The sequence below is a fragment of the Felis catus genome, chromosome D1 (assembly GCF_018350175.1).
Source record: "Felis catus isolate Fca126 chromosome D1, F.catus_Fca126_mat1.0, whole genome shotgun sequence".
Lineage (NCBI taxonomy): Eukaryota > Metazoa > Chordata > Mammalia > Carnivora > Felidae > Felis > Felis catus.
The window spans coordinates 18,440,992-18,458,883 of record NC_058377.1 but is presented as its reverse complement, the minus strand read 5'-3'; the positions used below and the strand labels follow the sequence as shown (position 1 = coordinate 18,458,883).

General features: G+C 49.5%; 1 protein-coding gene and 1 long non-coding RNA gene across 6 annotated transcripts in view; one reads left to right on the top strand and one right to left on the bottom strand.

Moving 5' to 3' along the window:
- The window catches only part of TECTA (tectorin alpha), a 161,446-nt gene that overhangs the window by 33,813 nt on the left and 109,741 nt on the right, over window positions 1–17,892 (bottom strand). Inside the window, exons 15-18 of the mRNA XM_023239201.2 lie at window positions 15,378–15,948; window positions 12,824–13,416; window positions 10,933–11,506; window positions 5,311–5,912 (exon numbers count right to left, since the gene is read on the bottom strand). Of these exons, the coding sequence (XP_023094969.2) occupies window positions 5,311–5,912; window positions 10,933–11,506; window positions 12,824–13,416; window positions 15,378–15,948 (2,340 nt within the window). The remainder of the gene's footprint in view (window positions 1–5,310; window positions 5,913–10,932; window positions 11,507–12,823; window positions 13,417–15,377; window positions 15,949–17,892) is intronic.
- Window positions 1–17,892, top strand: part of LOC109491843 — a 63,006-nt gene that overhangs the window by 11,065 nt on the left and 34,049 nt on the right. For 4 of the 5 annotated variants that reach the window (XR_006586047.1, XR_006586046.1, XR_006586048.1 and 1 more), the window contains exon 2: window positions 9,438–17,775. This is a non-coding gene — a long non-coding RNA (uncharacterized LOC109491843). The remainder of the gene's footprint in view (window positions 1–9,437; window positions 17,776–17,892) is intronic. The other variant, XR_002736120.2, reaches the window with a different exon arrangement.

Below are 17,892 nucleotides of genomic sequence, written 5' to 3'. Positions count from 1 at the left end.
ACATCCTTCCTCTTGTCCTCCCTCTCTGTGGGGCGATGTTCACCCTTCACCTTGTAACCCAACTGTCTCCTCTTCTACGAATATTTGTCCAGGCAGAATTCATTCATTCATTTGTCACTGCTGTGTTTCAGGCACAGTGCTAGATGCTGGAATAAAGCCCAGGGCCCTTCCCCTGGTTGCTCACAGGCACATGGCAGAGATAAGTACCTAAACAGATACTAATAACATCATCCAGTAAAAGCAATGATAAAGATAAATAGATGCACAGGCACCAGACTCAGCCTGGGCACAGAATCGGGCATGCCTGCAGAAGACGATGATGTGCACACCTGGTCCTAAAGGAGGACAGTCAGGGAGGAATGAGATGAATACCAGGTGTGGTGGGAAATGAAGACAGGGAGGTGGGGGTGCTGGGCCTGGATCATGGAAGGCCTTGGGTGCAATGTCACACATGGCAGAGGCCATGAGATCACGCCTGACAAAGACCCATTCATTTTGCAGGAGAGAAGTCATTCTGTCTTCTCTTCCCATTCAGTGACCCTAATAAGAGACCTTCAGCAGAACGAGGAGGCCAGAAGTCAGAAGGCACAGTTCAACAGCAAATGGGAGATATGGAAGCAGAGGTGGCTCTCTCCAGGAAACTGGAGAGGGAGGGAGGAGAGAGACTGAGTAGAAGCTGGGAGTGATCAGGGTCAAGGTTTGCTCTAGAATGAACATGTGTATGGGTTGAAGAGAAGGACCTAGCGCAGGAGGGGGAGGTGATGACAGACAGGTAGACCCCTGAGAGGGCAAGACAGAGAGGGACAGGGGGAGGGGGAGGGGAGAGGATGCCTCCTTCTCTGAACCTGGAAGAGAGGGGGTGAATAGCACAGCACGACAAGTCATTTCAGAGGCCGAGTGCAGGAGGGAGTGGTGCCTGGGGAACACAACTGTCTGAACCAGGAGGCCCAGAGGTGGTGATGTGGGCTCGGTGTAAACACAGAACACAGGTGTGGAAGGTCACTGAGGGAAGCGGAGGCCGATGGGACTCCCACGTGCCTTGAAGACCCACACTGGTAAACAAAGCTGTGCCCCCCCCCCAAAGGCTCACCTGTGCCCACTTGCTTTCCCTCCTGAGTTTCCTTGCGTTCTATATTCTTGGCCACAGGGTGCCAAGCAGGAGGCGTACTTTGGGGGAGGCAATGTAATCGGATTCAAACCAAAGGGCTTGCAAATTCCGTCACTGCCCAGGAGCACCCAGAGACAGGAACCCCCTTCAACTCAGCCGGGCAGGCACGGCTTCTGTCTGCCTCCGAAGCCCCATGAATGCCACCCCCATTGCCAACTTCACTGTCCCCTCTCTCTCTCTGGGTGACTAATGGAGGGAGAGAGGAAGCAGACAGAGAGGAGACACAGGAAGGGAGAGGTTGGGATGGAAGCAGAGCCTGATGGGTGGGCAGGGAGACGCAGAGGAAAAAGAGAACAGGGCTTGGGGGTGAGGTCAGGACATGTGTTTCAAACAGTCAAGCATCAGGAATAAGACCACATACCAGATCTTTGGCAGAGAACTTTCTTTTACACAACTGGCCCCTATTTGTTTCTATGGCCTCTTCGGCTGTCCTGAGGTCCCCTCCTACTGTGCACGTTGCTACCCCTTGGATCTTCACTGATGTTTTCCTTTCCTAGAATACTTCTATCTCATTCTCAGCCTGGTTAACATACTCCTTCAAGGCTCAGCTCTGGGTTACCTCTTCCGGAAAGCCTTCCCTGAAGCCTCCTAGCCTGGTGTAGGCAACCCGTGTGCTCACGACTCTCCACACAACACATTTTTGGAGCACTTCACCTTACATCGACATAACCTGCTAGTGCATCTTTCTTTGCTACTAGACTCTGAGTTCTCTTGGGACAGAACTCAGAATTTGATTCATTCTCTACCCCTAGAGTTTGGCACAGAATAGGCATCGATAAAAGTCCACCAAACTAAACTGAGCCAGGGGGATGCTCAAAACCTCACTCTTCACTGGTGGCCACAGGATTGCCAGTAAGAGATAAAGACACTGGCTGTGAGGGTCCTTGTCCTGGACCATGAAGAACCTGGCTGTGCTGAAGCCTGGGGGCACACAGCAGGGGAGAGGCCGTCTCTGTTGAGCCATCTCTGTGGATGGCTGAGACGTGGGCTCCTGTATTGCCCCCAGGAGTGGTTCACCTTCTGTTGCCCACCCCCATAACCCCAGCTGGGATACAGATAGCATATTTATTTCTAGCGTCTCTTATCTTAGTGGATTTCCCTGCATCCTTTGATACCGTTTTTTGCAAGGAAAGGTCAGAGTCATAGAGGGACCCTGTGTCCCAAGGAATCACTTCCATGTCACCTCCATCTCTGAGAGCACCAGCAGTGACCCGGGGCTCTATGCTGTGTTTTGCCCGACACTTCACTGCACACTGTCATTGTGATGGCCATTATTCTTTTCTCAGGGAGAGATGGTGACTAATAATAACATCATGGGAAAAACAAATGCAAATCATTGAACAAGCAGATCCCGTAATGCATATTAATAATTCAAAGTAAATACTAAATCTATCCCTCAGGCCCCCAAAGAAAAGAACCTTCAAGCATCCTGAACTTGATCTTCATGTCAGAGATGTGAAAGCTACATACTCTGAGTTCACAGCTTGGACATTCGGGATATCTGGGTGACTTAGAAAGACGGGCCCTGCTGGGCTCCTCCTACCCTGTCCCTCCGCCCATTTAATCGATTCCTCCTTGATGCCCATTACTAATTACCCCTGGTTGTGGGCTGAATTGTGTCCCCCTCCCCCCACCTCCCCCTTCAAAAGATAGGCTGAAGTCTTAATCCCCGGTACCTGTGAATGTGACCTTATTTGGAAATAGGGTCTTTGCAGATGTAATCATGTCAAGATGCGGTCGTACTAAAGGTCGTACACCTTTAGATCAGGGTGGGATCTAAACCCAATGAGTGGTGTCCTCAAAGGGGGAGAGAGACTTGGCACAGAGAAACAGAAGGTGCAGAGAGAGAAGGCCACGTGAAGACGAGGCAGAGAGGGCAGTTATGGTGCCACAGGCCAAGGATCGCCTATAACTGCCAGTAGCTAGGAGCTGATTTTGGATTCTTAGCCTCCAAAACTGTGAGAGGATAACTTTCTGTTGCTTAGAGCCACCTAGTCTGTGATACTTTGTGATGGCAGCCCCAGGAAGAGAATATTCCCTTCCCTCTCTATCTCTTTATGGGGGAAGAAACGGGCTGTGTGGTTCCCATGGCTCTTGCCTTTAGCCATGACCATATCCCATGAGACCAGGGCAGGACATGGGCCTGGAAGGTGAGCTGCCCCATTAGGGCCTTGGTTCTAGAGCAGGAAGCAAGGGAGAGAGACTCCCAGTGAGAGCAAGGAATCAGCTACCATGAACGAGAGAAGGGGCGGCACAAATAAAAAAAAAAAAAAAAAGAGAGTAAGTGTTCATGAGGCTCCAATGGTGTACGTGTGAAAATAACTGGGTCAGAAAACAGCATGCAAGTCTCGGGAGTCCGTATACCTAAATGCTGAAGAGCATGTGACACAAGGCAGAAAAATGCAATTTCATAATACACTGGTTGGGACAACCTACGAGCAAGTTCTATTTTAAAAGAAGAAAATAACCCTACGAGGTAGAACAGTAGAATGTCGAACATCAAGGAGATAAGGAACCGCCTGAAAATGTACAAATCTAAGGGTAGAAGTTGATCAGATGAGGAGAAAAGGACAACTAGGATGCAAACCATGTGGACAGAATGACTGATAGGCTTGTTTTGACACATATGATGACGACACGGAGGAGAGGGCTATTACTGCACCGGATGGCTTCATCTACCCGGACATCCGCTGGAAACCTCATGTGGCTAAAGGCGAGGCATCTGATGTACTCCTACCTCACCTCCATGGCCATTTAATCTCACAGATTGATGAAGAAGTGACCGGCAGCAAAATAAAAGTCCTAGGATCCTTAGAAGAGAAGGGTTACGCCATCTCGTTCATCCACTTGACGAACGTGTGGAGCCGTGACTGGGTGCTGTGTGTTCATTTAACATAAAGATGGATTCGGTAGGGCTCCTGCCCTCCGAGAAGGGCCCACGACTAGTACTGAGCGAGTTAGACATGAACATCCCCCCAAATCACAATATGATTCATGCCATCATGGATACAGGAGCCAACTGTTCTGGGAAGCACAGAGGAAAGCAATCGGGGGTTTGGGTATAATATCCAAGGAAAGGAAGAAACATGGGCGCAGTGAGACCTCTGCCTTAGATGCTAAGAAGGCACATTTTCAGATAAATGTGAAAGGGCAGGCAATTAGGAAGCTCAGAAGCCTCTCTTCGTCAGAGAAGGAGGTTAGGGCGATTCTAAGGAAGGAACGAGATCTGGAACGTTGCTTAGGGAACTCTCCAGTAACAGCTCAGAATTTTAAAAGAGAATGTATATAAGATGGAAAGGAGTCCCCTTAGAGGTAAATGATGCCACAGATCAGTGAGGATGATGGTAAAAGGTGCACACTCCATATCAGCTCCTCCAAAATGCTAAAGTGACGCTGCTGGTGGCTTGTTAGTGCTCCCAGTTGTGCCCAGAGCAGGAGCTGGGAGGAGGAGTGGCTGGGTATGTCGCCGGGTGGTGTCCTCAGGCTGGATGATGAGCACTCAGAGCTCCTCAACCCCCACCTGCCCCGTCCTCATCGAGGGAGTGGAGGCCAGAGAGAGGGAACGGACACCCAAGTGAACAGGGAGATTGCAAGAGAGCCCCTGATGGGTTCCGACCGTGTGCAAGACTCCTGAATTCCTGGATCCTATGGGGGGGGGGGGGCAGGCAACTGGGAGACTGGAAGAGGTGGAAGGAGGCCAGAGCAGGGAAATATCATCCTGATCTCAACAAAGGGGAGGAGGTGGATTGGGCAGGAGTAGCACTTACAGACACCTAACCCGTGCTAGGCATGTGTCCTCCTTTGCAGATGGAGTGACTACCCAAGGACACACAGCCCTAGCCAAGCTGGGATTCGAATTGAGGTCTGTGCTGTCTCCAGTACACTGTGCTACATTATGAAGGATACCATTTCTGTTCCTAACTTGGTGCCCGTGACTTGGGCAGAATATTTTTCGCTCTGAGGCTCAATGCCCTCATCTGCAAGATAAAACGACAGAAAATCTCCAGGGCCCCTCTCTGCTCGAACATCCTATGCTTCTCGGATTCTAGGCCAGCCTGATTTCAGCCACGTGGCCTGGCCCACGGACCCAGGACCCCCATTCTCACATCCCCGTTCCTGGTGTCTGGCCTGTGACTACTCACCAGCACAGTGTGCTTGTAGGCCCTGTGAATCACAATGCTGTAGCCAAACACAGTCACGTCCACCTGCTTGACCCACAGGGCCAGCGACGGGTCCCGGTCCTCGTTCTTGGCTGTGACGACGAATGTGGGGAAGGTGTCTGAGCTCGGCCTGTTTCCCGTGGTGCACAGGATGAGTGGGCAGCTGGTCTGGAAGTCAAAGGGGTAGCCGTCGAAGGTCAAATAGTGGCCGTAGCCCGAGACGATGCAGGAGGCGTCGGTGCGGGGCTGGCAGTAGTACAGGCCGCCCTCCTCCATGCAGAACTCATCATCCCTGCATGGGACGTTCTCACAGTGGACGCTGTTGTCCGAGCCGTTGCAATAGCAGAAGATCTGGCAGTCCAGGTCCACCCAGAAGGTCTCGTTGGTGGCAAGCTGGTGCCCCTCGAAGTTGCAGCCGCACTCGCTCCGGGTGACGCACTGGCTGCCTCGCAGGGCATAGCCCTCGTCACACTGACACGCCTCAGAGCAGGTGTCCACACAGATGGGGCCCAGCGCCAGGGTCTCACACGTCTCTGTACATGTCACGCACTCCTCGAAATGGCTGTTCTCCGGGCATTCCAGAGCTGAGGGTGGCCAAGGAGGAGACAGGAAAGGAACAGAGGTCAGGGAGAGTGTGTGCACGCTCACTGGATGCATGTGAGTGTGTGCACGCTGCACGTGCACTCTTACTTGCACAGCACAGTGAGCTCGATGAGTGCTGTGTGCTCTGGACTACTGTCATCCTCATTTGGGGTGACCAAAGGCTCAGTGAACGCCTCGTGCGCCTGTGCTCCCGGTGCGCTCAGCGCTCCACGTAGAAGATTCTGAGACGTTGAGCCTTAGCGAGCAGTCACTACATGCCAGGCACCATTGTCGACTGTCTGGTGTGACTTTGCTCAACAACCTGGGAGGGTAAGCAAAGCCTCATCATCCCTATCTTACAGACAACAAACTCAAGTTCAGTGACTTAACTTAATCCAGCCCATAAGTACCAGAGAGATTCGAATCCAGATCTCCCAATGCCAAGTCCCCTGACTCAAGGACTCTGGAGACTCAGAGACGGCATCCTGGAAAGAATCAGCACTTTGGGGACCATAGAGACCTGTGGATACTATCTCTGAGGACAATACTTACCTAGTACAGTCATTCTGAGGATTAATGACCTAATATATGAAGTCTATAGTACAGTCTCATTAAATAGCACGCCCTTCCCCTCCTCACACTTCCTTCTATTAGGATACACTTTATGTAGGCATTTTTACTCTACAGATTGACTCTGTCTTTGTCTGTCATTTCTCTGCTCCTCATGCCCTCTGGCCTCTTCTACCTCCGCTGCCCTTGGTCACCCCCTCCTTTTTTGCTCACATTCTCTCCCTTGCCTGGATGGACCTCACAAAGCCAAATCCTACCCATCTGTCAAGATTCGTTTCAAACCGCACCTCTGTCCAGAAGCCTTCCCTGATAGATCCAGTCTCTGAGTCACAAAGTACAGCACACGAAATGCTAACAGCACGTGCTGTTTACCATCATGGAGTTCTGGGCAACCTTTCCATGTCTTTTTATTTATTTTTATTTTTTTATTTTATTTTTTAAGAATTTTTTTTTAATGTTTATTTATTTTTGAAAGAGAGAGTGTGATCAGGGGAGGGGAAGAGAGAGAGGGAGATACAGAGTCCGAAGCAGGCTCCAGGCTCTGAGTTGTCAGTACAGAGCCCGACGTGGGGCTCGAACCCACAAGCTATGAGATCATGACCTGAGCCAAAGTCGGAGGCTTAACCGACTGAGCCACCCAGGTGCCCCTCCATGTCTTTTTATTATTTTAGTCTGTCAGAATTCGACCTGGCCCGGGCATGGATGAATCCAGAGCCAGAAGAAATCTACCTTACACGTCTGTGTAGTCTACAGATCTGTGGAGGTCCCCATCACCACCTGGAAGAATAGGATCTTGCCTTTTTAAAATGTTCTTTAGCTTTTATGCATGCTATCCCTCCTTAATCGTGTTTTACAATCCAAGGACAGAGGGGACACCACAGAGAAATAAATTGCACGGCAATGAAATCTCTGCCCACAAGTACCGACTCCACAGTTCTGCACTATGTACTGAAAGCCAATCCTTTTCCTCTGGGCTAAAGGACCATCTCCACTCCCGTTGACTGCGATACCATACGGTTTTGGAGTTGAAGGCTAGTTCAGCATCGATTAAATATGTCTGTATGGAGGGATTTTCACATTTGTCTCTAAATTATGAATGTTATAACATTGACTGCAGGTTTATGGTGATAGCAAATAACATGACTTATTTAAATGGCTCTCACTTTATGACTTATTGTGTTGTCTGAATTTGTCTGAAAGTCTGGAACATACAGACGTGAAGTAATAAAACTTCCCCTGGCCCCTGAAATGCCTTTGTGAAATTATTTAATTGGGCAGCCTGGCTCCGCCGACAAGAAGGCTGGTTAAAAATATCTGAACACAGAAGCAGTGGTTGTCTCTTCCTAGGTCCAAAGAAGATCGTGTTCCTGATTTGCAGCTGTTGCCTAGTCTGATCCCCAGGATTAATGACCCTACGAGATCCTGACCAGATTAACCCCTTAGTACCCAAGTCTTCGTTAATCAAACGTGCATACTCCCATCCTTGCCAGACCCACGTACGCAAGGTCTGGCTGAGGCACGCTGGGGGATGTCTCAAGTATGAGCCCTGACCCTCCACCCGAGGAAAGCATGTTCTCCTGGGCTGCTTCTGTCCACATGTCTCTCTCTAAAAAAGGCATTTAAAAGAACTTCCTCCAGCTCGGCAGAAAGTAAGAACATGACAGAGGCGTGCCAAAAGGACATAGGAGGCAACTCGAAGGGCTCCCACAGCCCAAACCTGGAATAAGTTTAACACCAAGATCATTAACAAGTGTAATAGGAAATATAAATAATCGAAAAAATAGGAATCTATGTGTCCATACTGATAAGATAGATAATTGACATTTAGGCTGCTATGTGTCCATCCATAGCTGAATGGATAAAGAAGTGGTGTGTATATATCTATATCAGTATCTACATCTATATCTATATCTGTATCTATATCTACATCTCTTTCGATATATATCCGTATATATATAAGCATAGATAGATAGATGATAGATAGATAGATACACACAATGGAATATTATTCAACCATAAAAAATAATGAAATCTTACCATTTGCAATGACATGGATGGGTCTACAGGGTGTAATACTGAGTGAAATAAGTCAGTCAGAGAAAAGCAAATACCATATGATCTCACTCATTTGTAGAGTTTAAGAAACAAAACAAATACGGGCACCTGGGTAGTTCAGTTGGCTAAGTGTCTGACTCTTGATTTTGGCTCAGGTCATGATCTTACAGTTCATGAGTTCGAGCCCTGCATCAAGCTCCAGGCTAACAGTGTGGAGCCTTCTTGGGATTCTCTCTTTCTCCCTCTCTCTGCCTTTCCCCCATTTGCGCTCGCTCTCTCTCTCTCTCTCTCTCTCTCTCAAATAAATAAAAACTTAAAAAAAGAAACAAAACAAATGAACAAAGAAAAAAAGACAAACCAAAAAGAAACACACTATTGAATATAGAGAACAAATTGGTGGTTGCCAAAGGATGGGTGGAGGGAGGGGTGAAATAGATCAAGGGAATTAAAAGTATTCTTATAGTGATGAGCACTGAGAATTGTAGAGAGTTGTTGAATCGTACTGTACACCTGAAACTAGTATAAGAGTGAATGTTAATTATACTTCGATTAAAAAAAAAGGTGACTGAGATAGATAAATGAATGGATGGATGGATGGATGGATGGATGGATATAAATAGATGGCAGGCAGACACACAGAAGAGATGGAAGACTGTTACTTATAGTAGACTGACATCTATTGTTTGGTCAAAGTGGACAGAGTGCTGGAGCTGGAAACCATCAGCTTGTAATCATCATGCTAAAGATTGATACAAGCAAAGGTCATCAATGGGCACTAAATGGAGGAAGGGGATTTTGATATCAGCCTACAGTTAGCATTTTGCCCCATTTGCTTTATCAATCTCTCACGGTCATTCTCTCTCTCTCTCTCTCTCTCTCTCTCTCTCTCTCTCTCTCTGCAGGATGCTTGCACCGTCTTATTAAAGTATCTTCCCATGGGTTGCTCATTAGTTGCAAGAGAAAAAAACACTGTGCCTGCAGAGTGGAGACATTTGACACCTGACCAGGGGACCAATGTGCCCATCACCACTGAGAGGGGGCTGGATGGACACGGCCCCCACATGTGATGTGATACCGTGAGAAAAACACACATCACCTCTGCTGGAGTGTGAGAGGGGACACACAGCAGAACCAAATCATGAGGAAACATCAGACCCAAACGGAGAGCCATTCTATTTTCAAAGGTGGGAGGTTGTCGTCTTTAAAAATGACAATAGAAGAGAAAAAAGAAAGTCAAGGAACTGTTCCAGATTGAGGGCAACCAAAGAGACGTGACAGCTCTAAACACAACATGTATCCTAGCCTAGATCCATATTGGGGGGAGGGGGATGCCATAAAGGACATTATGAGTCAATTGACAAAATTGAAATATAGATATTAAATGATTATATCAGTGTTAAATGTCCTAAGGTCAGTGAGTATACTGTGGTTCTGTAAATGACAGTCATTATTCTAAGGAAATACACACTGAAGTATTTAGGGGGGCCAAGGGGTATGATGTATGTAACTTACTTGCAAATGCAGAGAGAGCATGTGAGAGAGAATGATAAGGCAATGGGGCAAAATGCTAACTGTAGGTTAATCTGGGTAATGGGCACACAGATATTCTTGTAACTTTTCTGCAACTGTGAAATTATTTCAAAACAAAAAGTTTGAGAAATAAACAAACTTAGAGATATAGTGGAAATGAGAGAAACAGATGTAGACGATGGAATCTTAATGGTGGCATCGGTTTGGGTTTAGGGCTGATCTTTTTGGTGGGAAAGGCATGGGTGCTGAAGTCCAGGTGGGGTTAGTTGTTGCTCCAGGTATGGGTCCTGCCCTCTCAGCCACTCCTTCTCCTGCCTTTCTACATCACTGTTCCCACCAGCCTCCCCCATCGCCTAAGGGGCTATATGTCAGGTCTTCTCAGCAATTATTCTAATTACTGCTAATACTGGCACTGCCCTGCTGAGAGGGGTCAGATACTCTGGGCACAAAGTGAAAAAACCAACGTGGGACTCTTCATAGCCATTGTCAGGCTTGCCCCAGGGAGCGGCGCTAATCTCTACTCCGCGAAAGGCACCCTGACCGATCACTTTCTGTTGAAAGAACGGAGCCCTCCTTTGCCAAGAAAGAAGACACCAATGGAGCCATCACAAAGACTCCCAGTCTTTGATATGACGTGTATCCTCCACTAGATAAAAGCAGGAGTCAATGAGATGGCTAATCCTTCTACAGTGAAGAGATACTGTGTGATTAGAAACAGAAATAAAGGTGAGGAACAGTTTGGTTGGGGGTGATGGGCCTTCCAAAGGACACATCAGATGAGGAGGCTACACACCAGAGTCAGACTGCCCCGGAGCTCAATTCCCCCACCTCCCCGGGGGCCTCCCGCATCAGGTAGCCCCGACTTACGGCAGAAGTCATAGGTCCGCCAGGGGCCCACCTCCACGTCGGCGTTCTTGCACGCACTTGCGTACCGGGCCACGGAGTCACAGAGCTCCGACTCATTGCCTCCACTCTGGCACAGACGGAAGAGGCAGGTGCGGTAGTAGGCGGTGACGTTGACCACTCCATGGCACTCGAGGAAGGAGCTGTTGGAGGGGTCATTGATGATGCCACACCTGGAGCGGCTCCGATAAAATTTGAGCAGCTCCGAATCATTGTTGCAGGCCTTCAGCAGGTCCCCACACTCCCCGTTGCAGATCTCCTCAAAGGTCGTCCAGCTTTCCAGGAACACCGCCAGGTTGTCCGTGCACTTGCCGTTGGGGAGACAGAACTCATCGCTGGCGTTTGCATTGAAGAAGCCACACAACCCGCCGGTGCAATTGAAGTAGGTGGTGGAGAGCCGGATGTACAGCAGTCCGATGTCTGTGTATTGGACCGTCACAACACCCCTCGACTCTACTGTCGTGCTGTTTTTGTTGCGATAAATCTCCAGCTTCCCCGAAGGATGGAAAAATGGTAATTCTACCTCCTGGCCATTCAACTGAAAAAAATCAAATCACTCTCATCACTTCCAGATGCGCTCAGAGTACCCACCGTTTCCTAGGCTATGAAATAGAGACACGGTTCTGCCCGGCGACTCACCCTTTGAGAAAATGTCAAGAAGCTGACAGTCTATGGACACCACACACACAGACGCAAACTGTTTCCTCATGGGCACTTCTGTTTCTTTGTTTCTACCCCTCCGATTCAACACATTTGCTGTTTCTCTGCGTATACATACGACCCTAGGCTAGCCCCAAACAACAGTGAAATGTGAGTAGACGTGGTCTTGATACACACGTGGCTTTCTCCTTCTGTGTGATGGCTCCTTTTCACTGGTGGCGCCCCTTCTTCCCCACCGTTCTGGCCCCTTCCTTTCCTTCAGATCTGTTCCTGTGCCCTAGCCCCTCGGAGGCATATGGTTATCTAGCTGTCCATCCACCTTATCTACCTTTTACTATTCTTTTAATAAATTAATCTCTGCCAGTGTGTCAGTGGGAATGAAAACAGCTTTTTCAGTCTGCGGAGGTGTGTTTCCTCTTCTTGCACAGCACAGCACAGCACCACGCTGACTTCTGTCTTCCAAATTAGGCTTCATGTTGGGCTAGGAGCAGGGAGGCTTGCCCTCCTGTCATGCCAGCTCGGCCACCACTCAGCTGTGAGCTCCCCATCCCTCGCTTAGCCCCTGGGGTCTTCATGTGCAAACAAACAGTTGTACTAGATGATTCCTAACGGTCTTTCTTCAACTAATGATGTGGATGCCTAACGACGAATATTTTAGACCGGGTCAGAGGGGCAGGAGGTGCGATGGCAGGTACCCTTTGCCTGACCTCAATGGGTTCCCATCTACAGGGAGGAGAGTCAGTATAGTACAAGGTAAGAAGCACAGACTTTGAAGCCAGCCTGCCTGGGCTCACATATCACTCTATGGCTGTGTGTCCCTGAGGAAGTTACTCAGCCTCTCTGCGCCTCGTTTTTCTCGTATGTTAAAGGTAAATGAGGATGAAAACATATCCCCCATAGGTTAGGTGTGACAACTGCTTAGACTAGCGCTTGGCACACGGTAAGCGTCCGGTAAGCATCGGCTGTTACGGAGACCTAGTCCTGCTTTAGCTGTATCTAATTTGAGAGACTCCAGCCTCACTCCATTTCACCCCCGGGGAGACTGATTCGGTGCCGAACGTTAGGCAGCGCTCCCACTTCGGAGCCGTTGCCTTCCTGGAATCCACTCATGGTCAGAGCCAGGAAGGCATACCCGAAGAGTTCCTTCGCTTGGTGAGACGCATCAGAAAAGCCCCAAGGGCAGCCGGAGTCTTACCTTGACTTCCGAAGCCCCAACTCCTCCGATCTTGACCTCCTGGTCAGCCACCAGGATGCGAACGCCTCGCAGCCAAGCAGGCCCCGCATCGGGCTTCTTCTTGTTGATGTCAATTTCCAGATACTCGGGCCGCTCGGGGCAGGTCTTGAGGAGGGTGTAGGAGAATTCGGTGGGGAAGGCGTAGGCCGCGCCGTCGAAGGTGTGCAGCACCTGGTTCTGGCTGAGCAGGCACACGGTCTCGCGCTTGGGGAAGCAGCCCTGGTAGCCATCCTCCACGGCGCACACCTCCCCGCTGCGGCACGTCTTGTTGAAGCAGTAGACGTCCCCGCCCTCCTCGCACAGGCACTGCACCGTGCAGTTGGCCGTGGCCCAGAAGAACTCCCCCATGGTGTAGTAGTGACCGTCGAAGTCGCAGCCGCACTTGTGCAGCGGGACGCACTGGCTGGTGCTGAGGACAAAGCCTTCGTTGCACTCGCAGCCCTCGGTGCAGGGCGTGGCGCAGTTCTGGGAGGCCGTCAGGTCAGAGCAGGTGTCCGGGCAGCTGCTGGTGCACACGGAGTAGTGGCTGAAGCTCGGGCACTGCACCGTGGATACTGACGTAGGGGAGAGGAGAGAGCGTGACAACAGATGAAGGCCCCGGGGTGGTGACCGTGGGGAGCCACCACACACGGGAGCCCCACGGGGAAGGGCGCTCATCGGGCGAGAGACTTTGCGATTGCACCCGTAGAAATCAGCTCGCTGCTTTGTGACAGCTATGGGGCAACGTGATCGAATCGTGAACTTTTGACTCTCGGGCGATCATCTTGACTGAATTACACTTCAAGTGGCGATCCTAACTGGACTACACTGATTACTCAACATCGATTTATTACTGGATGATCTACAACCACTCAGATGCTCTAAGATCTTCGGCTGATGGACACAGAAGTCAATCTGACCTTAAACAGCATAACCTACTCTTAAGAGGAAATAAATCCAACTTGCAGGAGAAAAGAAAAGATGAAAAGGTGGCTGGGGCCATTTGAAAACATGAAATTTCTTACAGGGAGGCACTCAAAATACCTAAGTGAAGACTATAAAAGACGATGAGCGAAGACTATGAAAATGAGTACTCTAGGATCTTAAAAATAAGAAAGAACCTTGGTTGTGGGAAAGAATTTGTGTGTCTGCACTGCCAGGAGACTGGGTTGGAGCTAGAGGTCTCCTCAAGGCCCTTCTTGCCTCAGAAGCCTCTGGTTCTCATTTTAAGAACGTGGGAGTCTACATAAATGCTTGAGTCGGGTCGAATCCAAGAGGCAGGGGCTCAAGGGACTGCTAAACTAGCTGTCTGAATTAACTGGAATTCATAGCGCTAACATGAGAGAGAGGGGGTGGGCAATGTGGAAGATAGGACCACTAGGGGAAAAAGTAGCCATTACAGGCAATTTGCTTAGGTAATTTGGATGTTCTTAGATTATACAAGGATCAAAAAAAAAAAAAAATCCATAATCAATCTCAACTTGAGTATGCTCCTGGCATACTCAGAGGCTGGTCAGTCACACAACAAGCAATAAGAAAACACGGTCTCTTCGTAGTTGGATCAATTCTCTGAGAATTGAACCTGATACACGATTTTGTGAATCCAACATGTAGTGAGGGGGAAGAAAAATCTCCCTTTGGTCTCGGAACTGAAAGAAACTTTGAAACCTTCTCATCTGCGTGGGAATCTAAAATGCACGGACATAATGTTCTGTATGCCCATGTGGAAAAACCAAGGGCCAGGAGAGAAACAGAACTCCAAGAAGCGGCGTTGTTTTTACTTGTTTGCTTGCTTGCTTGTTTTAAAAGTTTATCTAATTACGAAAAGAGAGGTTTAAGTGGGATAGAAGGAGAAAAACGAGACAACTAAGTCGTACAAAATGCTTCATGCGAAAAGGTAATTCAGAAGAAGCTGAATTTCCCCACGCTGTTAGGGCTTTCTCCTAACCACCTCGCGCTTCTGAAACAGGGCCTTCTTTCCTGATGTTCTGTGCTCCCTGGCAGCAGCCCTTTTCCCACTGACACCAGTGGGTCAGCGAAAACACGGCAGAGCAAGAGACACAGAACCTAGAGGGACGGAAGGCGGAGAAGAGTCAAAGAACAGTTGCTATTGGTTCCACTTGGGAGGTGAATTTCCCCCAAAGCTGGTTATGATTACTCAGACCAGTGTCTGTGCTTGCTCAGTGGCCACAAATACAGCCACCTTCCCTCTGAACACCCACCTCCCTTCTTAACTCAGGGATAGCCATCCCTGGGACAGGGCCTTCCTCCCGTCAAGCATTTCCTGCCACTCACTCCCCTGTTTCTGGACCATTTGTGCTCAAATGGTTTTCTTGTTTTCTGGCTATGGTATTGGGTGGGCAGGAAAAGGAAAGATCCTTTTTGCTGTTCATTCTTCATAACGTGTGGCTATGTTAACCTCACCCTCACTCTTGGGCAATTTGTCTTAACAAGGAGAGTTTTGAGGAGCCCGGAAACCCTCTCCCTGGCCCCCTGCGCGAGCACGCCCTTCCATTTGGATGGGATGCCAGCTTACCACACCCAGTCTGGACCCGCCAGTCTCCGATTGGAATGCCGAGGGCCTGGCACACGAGCGCGTAGGCCTGGATGGCTTGACAGAGGAGTGTCCCATTGTCCCTCACGCTGCACAGGTCATACACACAGCTGTGCACAAAGGCTGTGGGGTCCACGACGGTGCCACACTCCCACAGGGGGCCGTCCGTCTTGTTGAGGAAGCCGCAGTAGTCCGAACCAAAGAAGAGGGCTTCCGTGGCTGTGTCACACAGAGTGCAGTTGTCCACGCAGCCCGAGTCGCACTTCCAGTCGGCATGGTAGACCCGCCAGCTCTCTCCGAGATCCAGGACAGACATGGCTGGCCTGCCGTCAGGGCGGAGGAAGTCGTCCAGCGGGTTTTTATTGTAGTTCCCACAGAGCCCACACGTAGAGTTTATGTAGGAGCCTGGGATGGAAATGGAGGCGTAGTGCTGGCCATCAAACGTCACTAAGAGCCCAAAATCCGTTTCCACGGCAGTTGACATGCCACTCTGGTAGATTTTCACCGCCCCCAAGTCTAAGGTGACCGGCAAGGAAGTCACTAGGTCATTAACCTGCCAACAACAGTAACAATAAAAGGCAGGTGAGCAGGTGCCAGGGCAATGGGTCCCGCGGAGGTCGGGAAAGGGAAGCCAAAGCACTCTCCAGAGAGAATGGTCCCCCCCGGGATGGCCTAGGCTCCAGTAAGCTTGACTTCTGTTAAGGCAGAGGCCTGGGGGAAGCCACAAAAGCAGGGTGGCGTGGGCCAGCCAAGCACTGTGCATTTGAGACATGACAGGCATTACCACTACTGCCCTAGACTCCTCTGGGGACCAGGTAGTTGTCAACCCTTTCTGGCTGGCTCTAGGGCTGGCTTCAAGTCTCTCGGTGACAGACTAGCGGTGCTGTTTTCCTTTTCACTCGTCTAAATTCATTCTTTAAGTCTCCACTGAAGTCACATCTTTTCCATGACCTCGTCACTGCCTATAGCACTCCCTGATCCCTCCTCCCAGCTGAAATGTGTGCCATGCTGCCCTGGTATTATTCTCTGAGTGCATCACCCTGTCACGTCCTGATACCGGGACTATGTCATGTAATCATTCAGCAACACGAACAAACGTGAACGCCTACTGTGTACCAAGCACTATGTTAGGTGCTAAGGAATAAAGAATAAAGAAAATAATTGTCCCCACCCCTCATGGAGGTCCCGGTCTACTGAGGAAGAGAGACACAAATAGATATTTATAATACGCTGTTTTTGTTTTAAATACACATTAATGGATCATACAATGGGAGGATAGCAAGTGACCACTATATCCAGCCTAGGGGGGGGTCACACAAGACTTTTTGTAGGCAGTAAGTCTGCCCTGGGTCTTTGAAGATGAACAGAAGTAGACAAAGGAAGACTGGGCTCACGGAATTCTAGGACAAGAGAGTAAAGGCGGGTGGTTAGGAACAGCTACGTGAATACGGGGTTGCCCATTGGGCGGGGTGGCCAGAAACGAAGCTGGAGACACCAGCAAGGTCCACGGTCCATTTAGTCAACACATGGCAATTTAGGCCTCTCTGTGTGCCATGCACTGTTCTAAGGGTTGGGGATTCGCTTTGAGTGAAATGGACACAAATCTCTGCCCCACGGAACTTATATTTTAGTTGAGGAGACCGAAACCAAACAAAATAAACAAGTAAAATATATAGGTATGCCAGGTTGAGCAATTATGCAGAAAAATAGAGCAGGGAATGGGGATCACAAGTGCTGGGGAAGAGGGTTTTTAACTGGAAATAGGATGGTCAGGGAAGGGGATATTTGAGATGAGGAAGCAAGCCAGGAGCTTATCTGGGGTGACAGTAGATCACGCAGAGGTGACAGCCAGGCCCAAAGGTGGCGTGTGCCTGGGTGCTCCCAGCATGACTGGAGCAGAGACAGCAAGGAGAGGGCAGTGGCAGATGATGCCAGAGAGATTAGGGCAGCCAGAACAGGTAGACCTTTGTCGGCTATTGTAAAGCCCTTGGCCTTGACTCCGAGCAAGATGGAGAGCCAAGAGTGTGTCTAGGGCAAAGGAGGGACGTGATCTGACTTCCATCTTAAAAGAATTCCTCTGGCTTTCGTGTTGGGTGCACACCCTGGAGGGCCTTTTAAGCCATGTTTTAAACAAAACAAATTCCATAAAAGCAAAAACAACTTGGATTTCTATGCTGCAGAGAAAGCCCCAAAAGGTTTTAAGTAAGGGAATGACGTAGTCAGATTTGCATTTCAGAAAGCCCACTCTGGCCAGCAGGTCAAGATTAGAAGCAGAGAAACCAGACAGGAAACTGACGCAAAAATCCCGGGGCGATGGAGCATGAGGGCCTAAACTACATACAGACGCGAGAGAGTGGGACAAGCTCATGGAGTCTGCTCGGTAGGACCTCGTGGGTTTTTTTGCAGCGGGGAGCAAGAAATGGGGAACAGTCAAGGGCGAGTCTCAAGCATCTGGCTCATGTGAGTGGGTGGCTTGAGAAGCCTCCAACAAAGAGAG